Source organism: Ruditapes philippinarum, unplaced genomic scaffold, assembly GCF_026571515.1.
Source record: "Ruditapes philippinarum isolate M1 unplaced genomic scaffold, ASM2657151v2 ctg1819_1_1_1_1, whole genome shotgun sequence".
Taxonomy (NCBI): Eukaryota; Metazoa; Mollusca; class Bivalvia; order Venerida; family Veneridae; genus Ruditapes; species Ruditapes philippinarum.
Genome location: NW_026866564.1, coordinates 249,915 through 268,483, shown reverse-complemented (window position 1 = coordinate 268,483; position 18,569 = coordinate 249,915). Strand labels below are relative to the sequence as shown.

Below are 18,569 nucleotides of genomic sequence, written 5' to 3'. Positions count from 1 at the left end.
TTCTAATTTGATCATTTCTATAACAAAATTAACTTATGTTCTCCTCGAGATAGGACTGGTCTATCATCTTGTGAAATAAATTAATCTCTCATACGAATATTAAAGACACATTTTGCCTCTAAAATCCATATTTCTTAATTCTTTAGAAATGTCAAATATATGTTTAATAATGTTACGATAATGTGTTATGTGCATGTTAGATATTTTATGACTGAAAAAAGTAATGCTGAACATGTAGCCATGTGTTGAAAAGGTAGATAAACGTAAACAAAATAGTATTTTGACTTTTATACAAACATTTATTCACAATAATTATACCAAAGGCAACAGAACTAAAGATGAACAAGATGCTACATGTATATGCATATATAGCAAATAAGTATGTTTCTGGAAAATGTAACGAGATACTAAAATTTAAATGATTTTGAGAAATAGATAATTGAGTATAGCATTTCTAAGGCAAAATGGGCCTATAAAAATAAATGTTATAATTAATATGTGTAAAATTGGAATAATATAACTATAAACTAGAACATATGTAAAATCTTATATGAAAAAAAATAGTATTATAAGTATATGTAGTGTTAATGAAATAAAAAAAGTCATCCGGAATCTGGAAAATGCAAACAAATTATGTTAAGGCGATAATAAATTTGTATTATATTTGTGAATACAATAGAAAAGAGGGGACTTGAACTTTGTAAATACCAAAAAAGAAGGGTTGGAAATTCCCGAATATCAAAAATGGAGGAAATGGAATTTTGAGAATATGAAAAAAGAAAGAATTGGATATTTGTGAATATCAATATAGAGAAATGGAAATTTGTGAATTATCAATATTAAGGAGAGAATGAAAATTAGTGAATATAAAAAGGGGATGGAAATTTGTGAATGCCAAAAATAAAAGACGAATGGAAAGTTGTTAGTATCAAAACATTAGCATTAGAAGTTTGTGAATATCAAAAATGCGGAAATGGAAATTTGTGAATATTGAAAAATAGGAAAATGGTAATCAGAGGACTGAAAGCACAGCGTGTGACGGGTATGAATGCTTCATCATAATTTAGGGTAACACATCACATCTAACCACCAGTATATCAGTTGTTAATAGGAAAGATGCATGACTTGCTCTTTATATCAGCACGTTATTTTCTTCACAACGTGGTAAAATGATTCTGCGTTTGGACAACTAGCCACATGTTCCAAGAAGAAAATTTAAGAGATCTTGATCTGTATAACTTGTATGTGTTCCATATTGTCTATCATACGTGTTGTGTATATGGATTGAAGGTTATACGTAATCAAATGATATAAAGTAACATTGTATGACATTATGACGGTTTATATATTTTGTTGAATAATTCGCATGTACAGTCGCTATTTCAAGTCGCTAACAACATTTTAAACATTTTTAATGATATAACACTTTTTATTGTTTATTTACAATATACACAACGTATAATGGGTTTGGGATGACGTCATCATGTGATCGTCGTGTAGATATAATGAATAATACATCTCAGATCTAACGCTTCCAAGTATATCATAGTATATAAATTATGTTTATTCTTGGTCTATTCGGATTCAGTGAAATTCTATAATTTGAGCAGAAGCATGCTTAACTCCTAATATTGTATTACTTATATTTACATACTTTAAATAGATCCCCAATGACATTAAACATAATGTTTAAATAGTATTGCAGTTACATTTTTAAAGTATGTGTTTTGCTTTATAGTACAGTAAACTTCACATATAGCGAACACGGTTATAGCGAACTTCCGGTTATAAGGAACAAAATATTTTGGCCCGAATTTTGCCCTTCTTTATTTATTGTAAAAAATTACGGTTACAGCGAACACGGTTATAAGGAATTATCGCTTATAAGGAACTCATTTTTTAGTCCCAATCCCATCAAAAGTGCTGAAAAATACACTTTTATAACGAACTCCAAAATATCAGCTTTCCGTAAACAGATCACGCATTTTCTACTTTCGTTTTCATCGGCACAGAATAAAACTTGGCCGAGTGTAGCGGATATATTAGGGACAAATCATGACGATGATAGTCAATCTTCCGAAGAAGATATCTATTTAGATGATCTGCCGGTTGTGTCAAAAAATGAAGCTATTGATTGCTTGCACAAGATTAGGTCATACTTCGAGTCTAATGCACATGTTGAAGAAACAGTTTTAAAAAGTTTACTGAACATTGAATTTAACCAACATTCCCAAACTAAAATTAGCGACTTTTTCGAGGCAAAAAGATTATTTTTGTGCATGAAACTGTTTCGTTAATAAATAACAATATTGCTGATATGGTACATATCATATAATTATCTTATAGATATATTTATACATAAAAATTAAACTAAAAAGAAACAATATTGCAATTATTCCTTTTTTTTCTTTATTGAATCAATATAAGGGAGACAACAATGACAAACCCAAGAGTTATTTCTCTTAATCAAATGCTCTTCTAAATGGAGGACGATGGTAAGCAATTACTAGTAGTTCGTAATATGTAAATCTGTTCGCTATAAAAACTTCTGATACAAGGAACTAATTCGCTATATGCTTACAAGGAACTCCGGATATAAGGAACAGATTTTGAATGTCCCAATGAGTTCGTTATAAGCGGAGTTTACTGTACTCATTTTTGTGGGCTTTGTATCAGAATAATGCTTTGTGCAGACTCAATCAAACCGAGTCTGCAATTCTCCTGTAATTTTGTTGTGATTAATGCTTCCGAGAGATCACTTTGTTTCCAGATTGTTTTGCAGTACATCATGCCAAAAAGCGATTTTTATCATTCGACGGGAGATAACAATTCGGCGATTTTATTTTCGCTCTAACTTTGCTGTCTTTAACGTACATTTTTGACAAAAAAAATGAAAATTACAGAGATTTTATGAATGATTTGCTTACATAATTTCTTGGATAATATGCAAAAGAGTCACGTTGAAAAGGGCATCAAAAGAAGAAAAAATATAGTGTTGCGACAACATATTTACTTACTATCTTTAATATTATATTGGTTTTCTTGTTCACACATAATATTATATCCCGTTGTATGTATTTAATTAAAGATACTCAAATTATTTACTAAAATTACATGAACATGAACATGAATTTTATTTCAGATTTGAGCATTTCATTTCGCTCTTCATCCATAACATAATTATACATTATTATGTCAAAGTCAAACAATATAATGATATAATACAATAATGAAAATGACAGTATCTGTGGTACATATGACAAAAGAAGGTATAGAATATACATCAGTATCATTTAACATGAAATTCTTAACGTACATGACAATAAATTGAGCATGTATTTATTTATTATATATTTATTAATTATTTATTGTAAAAGATTATGTCTAATTCTTAATGCACAATTTAGGAAACAAACTAAATTATTCAACATTCTTTCATTTCTGGTTGACAACAACTGGGTAAGTTTAAACAAAGGTGGTCTTTCATAAAAATATTTATCAATGTAACGTTTTCTTATAAGTCTGTAGCAGGGACACACACAAATCATATGGAATTCATTCTCAAAGTCTCTGGATTGACATACATTGCATGTTCTTTCACCTCTTTCAATTCTATTCTGACCATATCGTCCGGTTTCAATCCTAATGCAATGTGCAGATATCCTAAACTTGGTAATAACATATCTATAATTTTTTCTACCTAATATACTCAAATACTCAGCATATTCAATTTGGTGCTTTAAATGTTTATATAAAGGTAGTACTTGATTGCTCTCTAAATCTTAACTCCGATTCTGTGTGAATGTATCAATGAACATGGATATAAAGTGGGTCACATTTACTGTTAACGGTGTATCGAACACGTATCCAAAACCATGTTCATATAATAACTTCTTTACTTTTGAAACCCAGTTATTCTTATTCTTACACAAATCCTCTAATAACAGTTAATATATTTTACTTATTATACAATTATTAGTATATTTGATCTTAATTTTAACACATCTGTTTACATACAATGGATATCGTCCTAATTCGTCATTTATAGCTACACTACTGGACGATAATTTTACATTTAGAATTCTTTTGCAAAAGTTTAGCTGTATCCTTTCAATGTCTTTGTTTTTAGTAAATCCCCAAACTTCAGAAGAGTAACTTAAAATTGAGGAAACAAATGAATCAAATAAACTCAACATTGTCTTTTGGGTAAAATCAAAGTCCTTAGTATTATTCATTAAACAGTTCATAGCTTTAAGCGCCTTGCCGACGAGCATCTGCGTATTATAGTTAAAATTGCCATTTGAGTCAAACACCACACCTAAATAGTTGAAATTGTTAGCAATAGCTAAATTTGTCTCAATGTAAGTCCATTTTTCATTTTCACGCAACGGTCCAAGCTTTCTAAAAACCATAACTTTGTTTTTTTCAATGTTAACTGTTAATCCCAATCTCTTACAGTATGTGAGCAAGTCATCTAAACTTTGTTGTAATCCTTCTACAGTGTCCGAAAATAGTACCATATCGTCTGCGTATAAAAACAGCACCAGAGTCAAATCATCAAATTTATAGCCACTTTCTGGTCTCGAACCAATGTACAACTCTAAATCTTCAATAAACATAGACCACAGTAACGGTGAACATATCTCTCCCTGTTTTAGGCCCACTGCTATTTCCATGAAGTCCGAGAATTCGCTTCCATGACGTACTCTACATTTCACTTGCTCATACATTGAACTTATGACCCTGAGCAATTAACTGTTTATTCCCAGTTTTGACATTTTGAACCACAATGCGTTCCGGTATACACTATCAACACATTTTTGCATATCTATAAAGGTAGTGTAGAGGCGTGTACCATTATTTAACATGTGATTAACTATACTGTGTAGGCAAAATATCGCATCAGTTGTGGATAATCCTTTCTTAAATCCAAATTGTGAATCTGATATTATGTTTTGTCTATCACTCCAGTCTGACATTCTCTTATTTAATATTGATGTGAATATTTTCGACATAGAACTAACTAGTGTTATACCTCTATAATTATCGACAATACTAGCATCTCCTTTTTTAAACACTGGTATAAGGATTCCTTCCATCCATGCATTTGGAAAATGTCCAGTCGATAGTATAACATTGAAAATATCCCGTAGATGCCCGCATATGATGTCACATCTTTCAATAAAATATTCATTTATGAGGTCATCACTCCCACCTGCCTTGCCTCGTTTCAAACATGTATAGACTGTTATTGTTAAAAGTGATCTACAAATATTCTTTCGCAGTATCATTATAGATATCACGTTTTAATCTTCATCGTTTAACAATGATAAACAAGAACACTTCTGTTTTGATAATATTTGAGGTAAATCAAATAGAGATTAACTATAACATCGTTGGTAATGTATATTATTGTCAATAATTGTTGTGTCTAAAAATGTTAACAATATATATAATAAATTTGAATAACGATGTAATTAACATATCTTTCCTACAATATTCAATGTATTTACCCGAATTTTATTACTCTAACTTTTGTAGTCTGTGTTGAACAGTTGAGTACCGCGGAAATATGAGGCACCGGTATACATCCAAACGATCACAGCTTTATTAACAATTATTATTTTGATAAATCGAAAATGAAAAATGAATAAATTTTCTAATTTAATGCAAATCGTATAATTGAACTTTATTGTCAATGACCTTTACGTGTAAAATTATAATAAATCGGTAAATTAGCCTTTTTAACTTTTAGCTAAGTAAGTAAGAGCTAGTTGAGCAGGATAACGAAGAATTTGACATAACTGCCATCTTTCGTAATGGAGGAGGAAGAACTCGAAGCTTCTCCAAAACTTGGTAGGATACAGGTCGACCCAGTTTGCAAAAAGTAGCAAAATGTTCACAGTTGTTAGTTAACATATCATAAGGCTTCCAGTTTGTTGGATTGTTTGCCAATTCTTGGGCTGTTCTCGCAGCTGTTTCTGGAGGAACACATTTTGTGGTGTCCTTATATATGTACCGGACCAATCGACGCTTTCCACGATCAATGAAATCTAACATATCAACAATTCGAGTGCGTGCATCCTTTTTGTCAGTGCCACCAAAGTCGGCTACCCCATGAGCATGTCCTAAATATATACCATGATGATAATACACTACACCTGCTTTCATGCCCTGAACTGCAATGTGATCTCCCCTTTCCAACGCTCTGAATAAGATTAAAAGAACAATACGTTGTTAAGAATTGCGCAAATAAAATATCATACATACAGCAAGTAAAAAGTCATTTATACACATACTGCTTCAAGAATGAATATCAAACAGAGTACACATGGAAGCTACATTCTTACATAACTAAACATAATATTTAAGTTAAAACAAACGGTATGTGCATACATTACAAGCAAGAGTAAAAGTCTAAAATCGCAAAAAGTAGGATAGCATATAATTTATGCAACAAGGTTGGAAATATAAATTATATAATGTTGTGATATAGTTAGTTAATCAATTATACTTATTCGAACCCGAAGTAGTGAGGGACAATTCTCATTTTTATAGTCAACGACTAAAACAACTCGGCCAAGTAATTCAGGTCTGAACGATCCCTGCTGAATACAGGACAATTTTGGTGTGATATATAATGGGTCAGTATGTATTTAATTACTTGACTCGGTACATGAAGACTCTCTGTGAACAATGACTTTATTTTGAAACTCCGACTGTAGAGATAACTTCGCCGATTTTATTCTCATTTTTCCTTAATGACCTAGAAATCCATTTACAATCAAATATTTTCTCAAGTGTGGGATGGTTTTGGGGCCTGACTGTGTTTCCGTCATACTGTTGTATCCTGCCTCCTTATGTACAAATGTCTATTTTCAATACCGTAATGTTTACCTTCCTTTTACCAGAATCCTCAAACATGAGATTACGACATATGTACAAATGATATTAACGTCCATTTAGCCATGTACAAAAGGTATACTATGAAATAAAAATAGATTTTTCGACATTTGTGCAAGCTCCTCTAACCACTGAAACTTGAAATATAGCATATATCAAGGTTTAGAAGCTCAAATATCTAATTTAATTTCATTTTGTTTTTTATTTGTAAACTAGTCAGTTCGAAACTAATACTCTAAAACTAAATTAAACTGTGCAATAAATACTTATATTATTAAAAGGGAGACAACTTTGTCAATTTGATATGAGGAAAGCTGAGCTACCCGCCGTTATATCATGATTGAATGAAGCAATTTCCATGCCCATACATTAAATGATCCAAACAAAATAACGATGAAAAAAAAAGAAAAAAAAGGAAACTGTTTTATGAAAGCAGGCAATCCTCTAGAACATTTTTAAATATATATTGTCCTTGTTCAAACTGCCAAGCTACCCAAAGTAAATTCTATTTCAGTATAATTTCATATAAGTAGCACTTCTACTCAAGACCATCCCGGAATTAAGACAACCTCGCTATCATAACCATTTTTCAAAAGAAAGTTATGCTCTTTATGTCCATGGTTACATAATCCAGAATTAAGACCATCCCGCTTATCCACTTATAAGACCACAAGATTTAGTTCCAATTCTTTGTTGTCTTTATTTGAACCCACTATTGGGATAACTGATGTTAAAGCTACATTAAATAAATATGTAAAAATATTTTTGCCGTCGGCCTAAAAACCAAGCATTCTACAATTTCATTAACCTTTTTGACAGTATCGTTGTAAATTTCATCAAATATTGTTCATAAATTAGGGTTTTAAATGGAAAACCCCACGGTAACACTAAAGTTCGTATACGAATTTTAACATGCAAATGAAGACTATAATCAGCTCGTGTATGCGCTACGTCACGGTGTTATAGTTGCTACCCGGAACACAGCAAATATAAGATTTTCTTGTGCAAACACACTTTTACCGTTAAAGCTTCACGGTGTACTAGGCATGGGGTTCAGAAAAAATAATCATCTCAAGATTAAATTTGTATGTAAACATCTGTTACAATGTGAAAATATACCATTAAATTAGGACTGCTTCTTATAACCATGTTTGTTGATTTAATATTGATGCACACATGATCCAAAGGTGGAGTTTCTCATGCAAAAAGAAATTGTCACTTTCATTTCGCCACAATGAGGTTGCACATTATAATGCTCATTAAACTCATTTTGGTTGTCTGGACACCAAAATAAGATCTGGAGTCGATATGAAACCCAATTTATTAATGAAATGTCGCTATTTCTTTTTTTATGAAATTTATTTAATGTAACTTTAAACTCAACACCTACTAATTATAAAATATAATAGATCACAAACTTGTTTTTTTATTTGGCATGACACTTGTTTTCTCACTGTATCAACAACTGTTATTATTTGGTTATTATAGGAAATAAAGTGAGAAAATAAATTTAAGAGTCACTGAAGAATCAATTTATGTTCATCGTATGGAGGATCACGCGTCTAAACTGAACAGCATAATTCGGATTAATTTAGCTGTGTCACCGCCTTTATAGACCTTCGAATATGTTTCAATTTCATTAATCGTGAAATAATGCTGTATAGACTACTTCTAATCGGTATCGACGGGAAGCTGTATAAATCAATTCGAAATATATATCAATATTTTTGTTCTTGTGTTAAGATAGATAACAAGTTTACTGAGTTGTTTGACTGTAAATCCGGAGCAAAGCAGGGAGACAATCTGTCTCCGAAAATCTTTTCCGTTTTCATAAATGATTTTGTGAAAGAAATTGAGGATTTAAATATTGGTTCCGAAATATCTGCTATTATATTGTTAGTAGACAATGTCATAAATACATGTACTGCTATCATATTGAAGTTAATAGACATAAATAGTCATAAATACTGCTATTGTATTGAAGTAATTAGACAATGTCATTAATACTATTGTTATGTTGAGGTTGATATACAATGTCATGAATACTGCTATTGTATTGATGTTAGTGGACAATGTCATGCGTACTGCTCTTATATTGAAGTAAGTAGATAATGTCATGAATACTTCTCCTATGTTGAAGTTGTTAAGCAATGTCATAAATACTGCTATTGTGTTGAAGTAAGTAGACAATGTCATAAATACTGCTATCATATTGGAGTTTATAGACAATGTCATAAATACTGCTATTGTATTAAAGTTATAAGACAATGTCATAAATACTGCTGTTAGTTGAGGTTGATATACAATGTCATAAATACTGCTATTGTACTGAAGTTAATAGACAATGTCATAAAACTGCTATTGTATTGAGGTTAACGTCAATCATTGAATGTCATAAATACTGCTATTATGTTGGGGTTGATGGACAGTGTTATAAACACTGCTATTATATTGAAACAAGATATGTTTGTAAAACATGTATGTCCCCTATCGGCAGCCAATTAGTCATGTGATCAGGTTATTATGCATGACCTCTGACCCAGTGAACAAACACATGATAAGGGTTATCTAGTATATACTGGTCATGACTAGTCACAAGGTAATAATTAGTGTGACCCCATAGGTTGTGTGCAGCAATTTAAGTTATTACAAATCTTACCAAATAATATATGCATACATTTTATGAATCATGTAGGCCCAAGTTGTTATATTACATAAGACCTTCAAATGTGTATACCAAAAGCATTTTTAGTTTAATATAAAAATATCAACCAAGGCAACTTGAGTTGTTGAGTTATTGGTCAGAAACCGTCATTAAGTACAAGGTCAATATGACATTGACCCCTTGACCCCAAAATCAATAGGGGTCATCTACTGGTCATGACCAATCATCATACAAAGTTTGAAGTTCCTAGGCCTAAGCGTTCTTTAGTTATTGATCGGAAATCGTTTTTACCTACAAGGTCAATGTGACCTTGGCCTTTGACCCCTTAACCCCAAAATCAATAGGGGTCATCTGCTGGTCATAACCAATCACCATACCAAGTTTGAAGTTCCTAGGCCTAAGGGTTCTTTAGTTATTAATCGGAAACCGTTTTTACCCAAAAGGTCAACCTTGACCTTTGACCCCTTGACCCCAAAATCAATAGGGGTCATCTACTGATCATGACCAATCACCATACCAAGTTTGAAGTTCCTAGGCCTTAAGGTTCTTTAGTTATTGATCGGAAATCGTTTTTGCTTACAAGGTCAATATGACCTTGACCTTTGACCATTTGAACCCAAAATCAATAGGGGTCATCTACTGGTCATGACCAATCACCATACCAAGTTTGAAGTTCCTAGGCCTAAGGGTTCTTTAGTTATCACTCGGAAACCATTTTGTCTACGGACCGACGGACGGGACGGACCGACAAGTGCAAAGCAATATACCCCCTCTTCTTCGAAGTGGGGGCATAACTAGTAGACAAAGACAATAGATGTCGTAGATACTGCTATTATGTTGAAATTTATATCATAAATACTGATATTATATTGACATAACCTGATGTCTTTATTGTTTGATATATATTTTGGGCCGTGGTAATCTTTGATTATGAAATAAAAGAGTTGAGTTGAGTTGAGTGACTGGAATAGACTTCTTTCATTCAATGAAAATCGTCTTACAAGGAAACTATTTGAAATGGATTAAAGTTCCAACAATTGGTGTAGTGATCTGAAAGAAATGTTATCCTTAATCGGTTTAACGGAGTACTACAACAACAAAATGGTTATAAATTTTGGCTTTGCGCGCTCTAAGATCTTTGAATACTATAGAAGCATATGGAAAATCGGGATAGAAAACGTGTCAAAGCTATGGACTGTATTCAAAACAGAGTTTCAGATTAAAAATATGTCTCTTTGAGTATGTATGAAAAGAAACGAACGATCACTTCCTACCCAGTTAAGATGCGGCATTTTGCCATTGCGCGTTGAGACAGGACGTTATATATTGGTGTTCGTGTTGAAGACTCTTTCGATTTTGTACGGATCAGTGTATGAAAACGAAGAACATTTTGTAGTTAAGTGCTCATTTTATAGACATATACGTTCTGAATACATGTACTTTGGTGAACTATATAATACAAATGATTTTAACTCAAAGACTGATTCAGAAAAAAAATAGTTTATTTGATAAATAACAAATCCAGAACTGGGGATAGTCTGTCTACCTTATTATTTCCTTTTAATCGGGACAAATGAAACCACTATGCTGGAAGCTTAAGAGAGGAAATGTTCTTGCAATGTAGCGTAATTTGATACAGTAATTGACCCTTCAAAACAAAATCTTCTGCATGAATTACATGTAGATATATAATCGTCAAAGAAGCTGATGACGTTGTCATTGTATAATATTGATTAATCCAGGTAAAAGGATTTTCATGTTTATAATTCATAGGACCTTCCGTTAATCCGTTATAAGATTGACATGTAAGATATGGAGCACCTTTCCACATACATTGTATTTATATCTAAATAGTTATGCTGTAATTCCCTTTCAGAAATAGTCAATCAAAATGTGCAGTATATATGTTATCACAATTACTGTTCTAGATTGTTTGGTGTTTTGAGTCTGCTTTCGGCACACCCTTAACCCATTAACCCATTTAAACAATTATTTGCAAAAGTCATAATCAGAGAATTAAATTTTGACATTAATGGTAGCTATTTATAAAATATAGAATGGCCGAAAAGACTTTTTTCTATGTTCAAATTCATTAGTAGTTAAAGTAACTCGAAATCGAAAACCTTATGGTTCATATGCGCTCCGAACGATGATTTTATGTACATATATTAAAGGAAGCCTTAACACTTTCAAAGAAGCACATTACGGTCATTCATAAACGTTGGTTCCACGTGTACTATCACTACACGTTTTTGGCAATTTTATGCTGGTGCTTACTTCTATTTCACTGACATGTGAAATTTGTTTTTCGATTCCAACTGATATAAGGCCGTTAAAAACCTTATTGAGTTGTATATGAATTCCTTTAATATTGCAATGTTCAGTGCAAGTAGAATATTCAAAGACGAAAATATGTAAATGTGTTTATTTTATATATTTTCTTACCCTATCAAGCTAAAAATCTATTTTATCTTAATCAATCCGGTGCCATAAATCCAATTCAGTCAAGGAACTGTGAATTATTCCAAATCAGCCCGAAACGATTACGCACCGTGTTTGTAGGTTAAAGCTGTGGTCATACTTACATCCTGGCAGAGCCCTGGCAGATTTCCGGTAGACATCCGGGGTAATCCAGGAACAACCTGTGTACGACCGGAAACAACCGGGGTACTTCCGTAATTCCGCCGGCAACGTCCGGGATGATCTGAGAACATCCGCATTTGACCCCTAATAGAATAAAAGATGTAATATCACCGGGGTGGTCAGGGGTGATCCGAGAAGGAATAGCTTTGACAAAGTCGTCCTTAGCTGTGCCGGAGATGACCGGGGTTACACCGCGGAAGCACCGTAGCTCTGCCTATCGAGAATCGTAATAGTGGAGTATAAGAATACGTCTTTTCAGGTTCGTACCTTTATTGTAATATATAAACATAACGTAAACAGGATGTGACGTCTACAACGTAACGTATAAATAGCGGTAGACGTCACGTGCATAAGAGCGCTAACGTACATATCTTGACACTGGGGGCAGCGAAATGATATAAAATGCACGTACAATATGTTGAAAACGAAATAGCGTTAAATAAAAGTTATCAAAATGTCACCTTCAATACATTTTAAACACAGTATCCTTTAAGTCAATATTCACTGATAATTATATTGTAACTTGGAAATTGAATAGATATTATATCACTTTTAAATCACTTCTAACGGATAAAGTTTCACAATAGCTCTGTTTGTTACACCATTTTTGGTTCTTATTTTTGCTGCACGTGTAAAGCCATCTCTTCCGGTTACTACGGCTAGTTTCCACTGAGAACGTGGTTTTTCGTCATGGATCTGCACTACATCTCCAGCTGATATCGTTTGAATATTGTTTCCTGTCGTCTGGTGGTGTTCACGTAAGGCAGTGAGATACTCGTGTCTTCATTTCTCCAGGAACCGGTCAATCAGTTATTTCTGAACTCTGGCTCTTCTTGTAAAACATGTGATATCACTTAAGCTGGAGTTAGTAATCTGTGTATCGGTAACGTCTTGGTATGGTAATGTCGCTAATATTCGGCCGTAAAGTAGGTTGGTGTAAGTGGTTCAGCATCAGAAGAATTGGAAGAGACGTACGTTAGTGGCCTGTCGTTCATCGCGGCTTCTACTTCCGTCACAAATGTTTGTTAAGTTTCATAGCTTATGTTTGTCCGTCAAAGAATCTTTTTTAATGTTGTTTTTGTCAGGCCAATAAGTCTTTCCCACCAACCGCTATACCATGTTGAACGTTTAGGAATAAACTGCCACTGTGTACCCTTGTGACTAAGTGTTGATTGCAGGGAATCAGACTCAAACAGGCGTTTGATGTGGTTAGCTGCTGCCATATAAGTCGAAGCATTGTCTGAAATCATGATCTTAGGCACGGACATACGACTGCAAAATCTTCGGAATGCTTGAAGAAATGAATCTTCAGATAAATCGGGAACTAGTTCTAAGTGTACGGCTCTAGTTGATGCACATGTGAATAGACAGATGTATGCTTTTGTCTCACTTCCGGTTTTATCTTTTACGTATAAAGCGCCAGTAAAATCAACTCCTGTGACTGAGAAAGGTGGAGCATCGTCAACTCTATATTTGGGAAGAGGTGGTGGATCCGGAGCGTTGTATGGTTTCCCATCTGTTTTACGGCAAATGACGCATTTTCTAATTATCACTACCTGGCGGATTGACGGAATCCAAAATTTTTGACGTAAGTATGTTATTATTACACTTACTCCGGGGTGTAGTTGGCGTTCATGAGCATCTAATATAATAAGGTGAGTAAGATGATGCTTTGCTGGAAGTAAATACGGGAGCTTTGTTGTTTCACAAAAGGGGTTCATTTTGAATTATTCCGCCACACTGCATGTATCCTCCGGTATCTATGAAAAGTCGGAGTTGTTTCACGAGTGGAAGGCGATTTTTTTAAAGATTTTAGGTTTAAGATTTCATCACTGTACGTTATAATCTGACAACTCTTCAGCCATAACTGCTCAGCATTTTGTAGTTCTGTAATGTTTATGGTGTAAGCACCGTAGGATTTGTTGTTCTTGACTTGCAGTGGCCGAGAAATCTAAGTACATATGCAGTAACGCGAAGAAGTCTTCTATATGTGCTGAATCTACTTATGTCAATAATGTTATGTAAACCAGGTACATGTGTTGTTTCTGGGACAAGTATTGATTAAGAGGTCTCTGGATTATGTTCATAGTTGTCATCATTTGTTTCTGTTATCATTGTCAAAACTGACTTATCTTGTTGATTCCATGAAGGCCATCTTAAAGGGTTACATATCCATGTAGGTCCAGATAACAGCTGTAATGCTTTGCAGAAATACCACGTGTTAAGAGATCAGCAGGGTTTTCATTAATTGGGCAATATCTCCAGTTTCGTTTATTTGTCACTTCCTTTATTTCTTGCAATTTGTTTTCTACGAATCGTTTTTTTTTTCTGTTTAGATGTTTGTATCCAATGCAGAACTATCTGACCACATGTAAGTTTTGTCTGGGTCTACTGAGCATGTACGTTGTAGATAACGAGTCGGGAGCCTACAACAGCGGCCATCAATTCCAATCGTGGTAAATTCAACGTTTTTAGAGGTGATATCGGTTTTTCGCTATAACAAATGTAGATTTCTGTATTCCGCACAAATAGGCTACAGCGCCATAAGACTGTTTACTTGCATCGACGAAGATGTTAAGTGTACATGTGTCGTCTGCTCTACGACTAGTAGCGTCTGCTTGGTAAGTACTTGGTAGGTTGTAACGTGAAATTTTAGTTTTCATAGTCAGGTTTTCGGCAAATGATCGCAAAACTTGGCTATTGGAAGCCCATGATCTAAGGTTGAAACCTCCATCTGACTTAATATCTCGGGTATGTCGGAAAAAATTAAGTATAGCTGACTCAACTGGAAAGCTTGACAAAATGTTATCTACATATAAGTCTCTTTTTAAAATATCACTTACCCAGATGTTTTTGTTTTCTTCAAGATGTGTCAATATTGTCGCAATAAGGATAAATGGAGAGCAGGTTGCACCAAACAGAACAGATTTGAATCTTTATGTAGTGAATGAACTATAAGCATCACAAAAATCTCGTGAAATCTCGATCTTTCTCCTCGAATTGCACGTGCAAAAATCCCTTTTCAATGTCAGTGGATGCGGCGTATTTGTGTTGACGGGATGAGGATACTTGTCAAGTCATTTAATACGGGTGGGGTAGGCAATCATTCAAACTTGGAAGATAACGTGACTGTTTACAGCTACAATCATACACAATACGAATAGTTGTTGTTGTAGATTCTTTTTCCACTCCATGATCGGGAATGTAATGGGCATTTCTGGGCGGGTTCTCTGCGTTGGGAATTTTCTCTTTAAAGGTTTCCCTTTCTTGTTCATTTATGATTTCTCCGTACTTTTGTAACATCTCAGGCTGTTGTTTCAATCTGTAGATAGTGTTCTGTGTTCTACGTTTTGCGATGTTGGAGTTGGTTGGTAGTGTTCGGTGGTCAGGTTTCCATGCTAACAAAGCAGCATATCTTCCTTCCTTGAAGGTAATACATTTTTCCTGATAGTCCCGGAGATAATTTGAATGAGAACTGTTTTCTTTGGATACTATTCCAATTGACTCTAACTTCCAGAATTTTTCAAGCTAATTAACGTCTGGGGGTGAAGTTAGCACATATAGTATATGACATGGTGTCTTCTGAAGGCGTCCTGACAAAAGGTAGCCGATCTTTGAGCTTACGGCCGTAGGTCCAAGTCCACGAATCACCCGGTTCTGAACTATCTTCCAGTAGAAATCTGCACCTATCAGAAGCGAAATATCAAATGAATCTTAAGGGATGTGCCAATTTAAGCCCCTGTAAGTATGGTAAATTGTATACACTACTCGGAAGATTTTGAAGGGGAACTGCTATAGTTGGAACAATTAGGACCTGAATGGCTATCTTATATCCGGCATCTGTGACTAGGTAGACTGTTCCAGTGCTCATGTGTGTGACAGATTGGTTTGAATTTCCGAATGACGTAAGGTGAATTATCTCAGTATGACTTCGGGAAAGCTGTAATTTCTCGGCTAATTTCTCAGTAATGAAAGAACGTTGTGCACCTCATCAAACAATATATTAGCTTCGGTACTACAGTGTTTGGAACAAACTTCTGCGATAGCTGTCTTGAATAAAACATTTGCTTTTGACTGTGTTGCAGAGTGTAGTATAGTAGTATAGCTGTATCACACTGATCTGCCTGCTGTGTCGTACCTGTCAATTGACGCGAACTACTGTCACAGATACTGGTACCTTTTGTTACTAAATGATTTCCTAGGCAGTTAAAACATAAGTGTTTCTTTTTATAATTTCAATCCGCGTGTCATGAGTACAAACCTTTGTACAGTTGTTTGGCGAATGGTGTTCATTGCAGTAGACACATGTTTTTGTAGCATCAGTCTTAACTGTATCTGTTCTTCTAATATTTTGTTTAGTTGATTTCTGTCAAGTTCCGGTGAAAAAGGAAGCAGTAGGGACGTGCGCATCTACTTCCGGTACAAGTGTCGTTTGCCTCACATCCATAATTGATGGAGTGCCTTTCGAAGGTCAGCTAAAATCCATCTGTCGCTTCTGTGTTCATTTGCTAATTTTTTACGTATTTCTACCGGAAGTTTACCAATCACTAATGGTACAAGTAGAGATCCGTATGTCTCTTGAGGTTGACCAATAAATTCTAAACCGCGAGCGTATTTTTTCAGTTGATCGTAATATTTCTATAGGCTGCTAAGAGTATTATTCGATGTCGGAAATTGCAATAAGGCTTGCATATATGCGTGTACGATCTTACGAAAGCCGGTATGGTACTGGCTGCTGTCCCCTCTATCTGCGCTTTCAAAATTTAATATGTAAACTTCTGTACATCTGTGAGAGACGGGTTATTATGTACGGGTGATTCATAAGAATCCCAGAATGTCTGCCACTGAAGTAAGTCCCCTGCAAATGTTGGAAGCGATACTTTTGGAAGTTTATGGGACATCGAAAATGTTGAACTTACTGTATGTTGAGAAGTGTATACTGTAACCCAACGAATATTCGCGCCCAATTAATATTCGCTTTATTCGCGGATGATCACGAAGCGCGAATATTTGTTTGCGGGAATAAGTCCGCATGATTTCGCGAATAAATTGGAGAGAACTTTTTATTTTAGACGTTGTTCATGCAAAGCTACTTGACCGGATATATTCGAATTTTACGGGCACCTGTTAAGAAGTATAGGAAGTAATGAATTGTTATGAATGTTGCCATAAAGCAATAAAAACACAAACTACATAAACTTCTACTATTCTAAAAATATCAAAAGAATTCAATGTCCGTTTCACGTTTACGGTTTACACCACTCTTTGGTGATAAAATTTCAAATACAGCTTCGTTTGCCGTTTTAGTCATTTTTTTCTTTTCTGGAGTGCTTTCCAGAGCATGATCAGGCAAAAACGATGCCGAAACATCCCTGCATTCTAAGGGTTTCTTTTTTATCAACCACCCTTTTAACTACATGTTTAGAAATGAAGACGAACGATGCATACATGTACATATATAGAGAAAATGTTCTGCTGAATTGTGATCACAATTAACTTACCAAGACAATATAAGGCTAGCGTTTTGTTAATCCAATTTAAGACACCAATAATGACATCAATTATTGAAGATTAATAGTAGGCTAAAGGATTTTACGGCCCCATCGCACTTTCCAATCCGCAATTTTTTTTTTCGGAAATCAACAAAACGCGGAAATTAATATTCGCGAATATGTACGACCTCGGCAAAACGCGAAAATTTGTATTCGCGAATATAAATTGGGTGACAGTATACCAGGCAACAGTTGAAAAGCTTGCTCGCTGGTTTGTCGGTATAAGTCTCCATCTGAGTTATCTGCATTGTATCCCCTACATTTTCTGTAATCTTCTAAACCACTTATTTCAATGTCTTTACTCAATGTATATTCCTCTGTCTGTAGAATCTCATTTTCAATATCAGAAGGCTGAATAATCTTGATAATTTTCTGATCAATGTCTTTGACATCTTGCAACTTCATACGGATGTTCTGTAAGATCGTGTTGAATGCTGTCGGCGTTTGATCTTGTTTAGCGACTTCAATTCTCTGCAAAATATTGTTGAATACTTTTTTATGCCACTCTCTAATAAGAATAAGTCTCTCCATTTTGTTGAGGTTTGTTCACGGCACCAAATATCGAGAATCGTAATAGTGGAGTATAAGAATACGTCTTTTCAGGTTTGTATCTTTATTGTAATAAACACACATAACGTAAACAGGATGTGACGTCTACATCGTAGCGTATAAATAGCGGTAGACGTCATGTGCATAAGAGCGCTAACGTACATATCTTGACACTGCCGGCACAAACCGGGTCTGATCCAGAGTATGATATGGCCGGTAAAGCTACGGTATAGCCCCAGTGAATACCGAATAAGCCG

General features: G+C 34.4%; 1 protein-coding gene across 1 annotated transcript; it reads right to left on the bottom strand.

Annotated features, from left to right (window-relative positions):
• Window positions 1–13,263: 13,263 nt before the first annotated feature.
• On the bottom strand, window positions 13,264–13,932 carry LOC132732923 (uncharacterized). The gene has a single exon (XM_060719448.1). It carries the CDS (start codon window positions 13,930–13,932, stop codon window positions 13,264–13,266), a length of 669 nt encoding a protein of 222 aa, XP_060575431.1.
• Between the last annotated feature and the right edge of the window lie 4,637 nt (window positions 13,933–18,569).

Coding starts and splice junctions, on each gene's coding strand:
- LOC132732923 (XM_060719448.1), bottom strand. CDS start 13,932: ATGAACCCCTTTTGTGAAACAACAAAGCTCCCGTATTTACTTCCAGCA.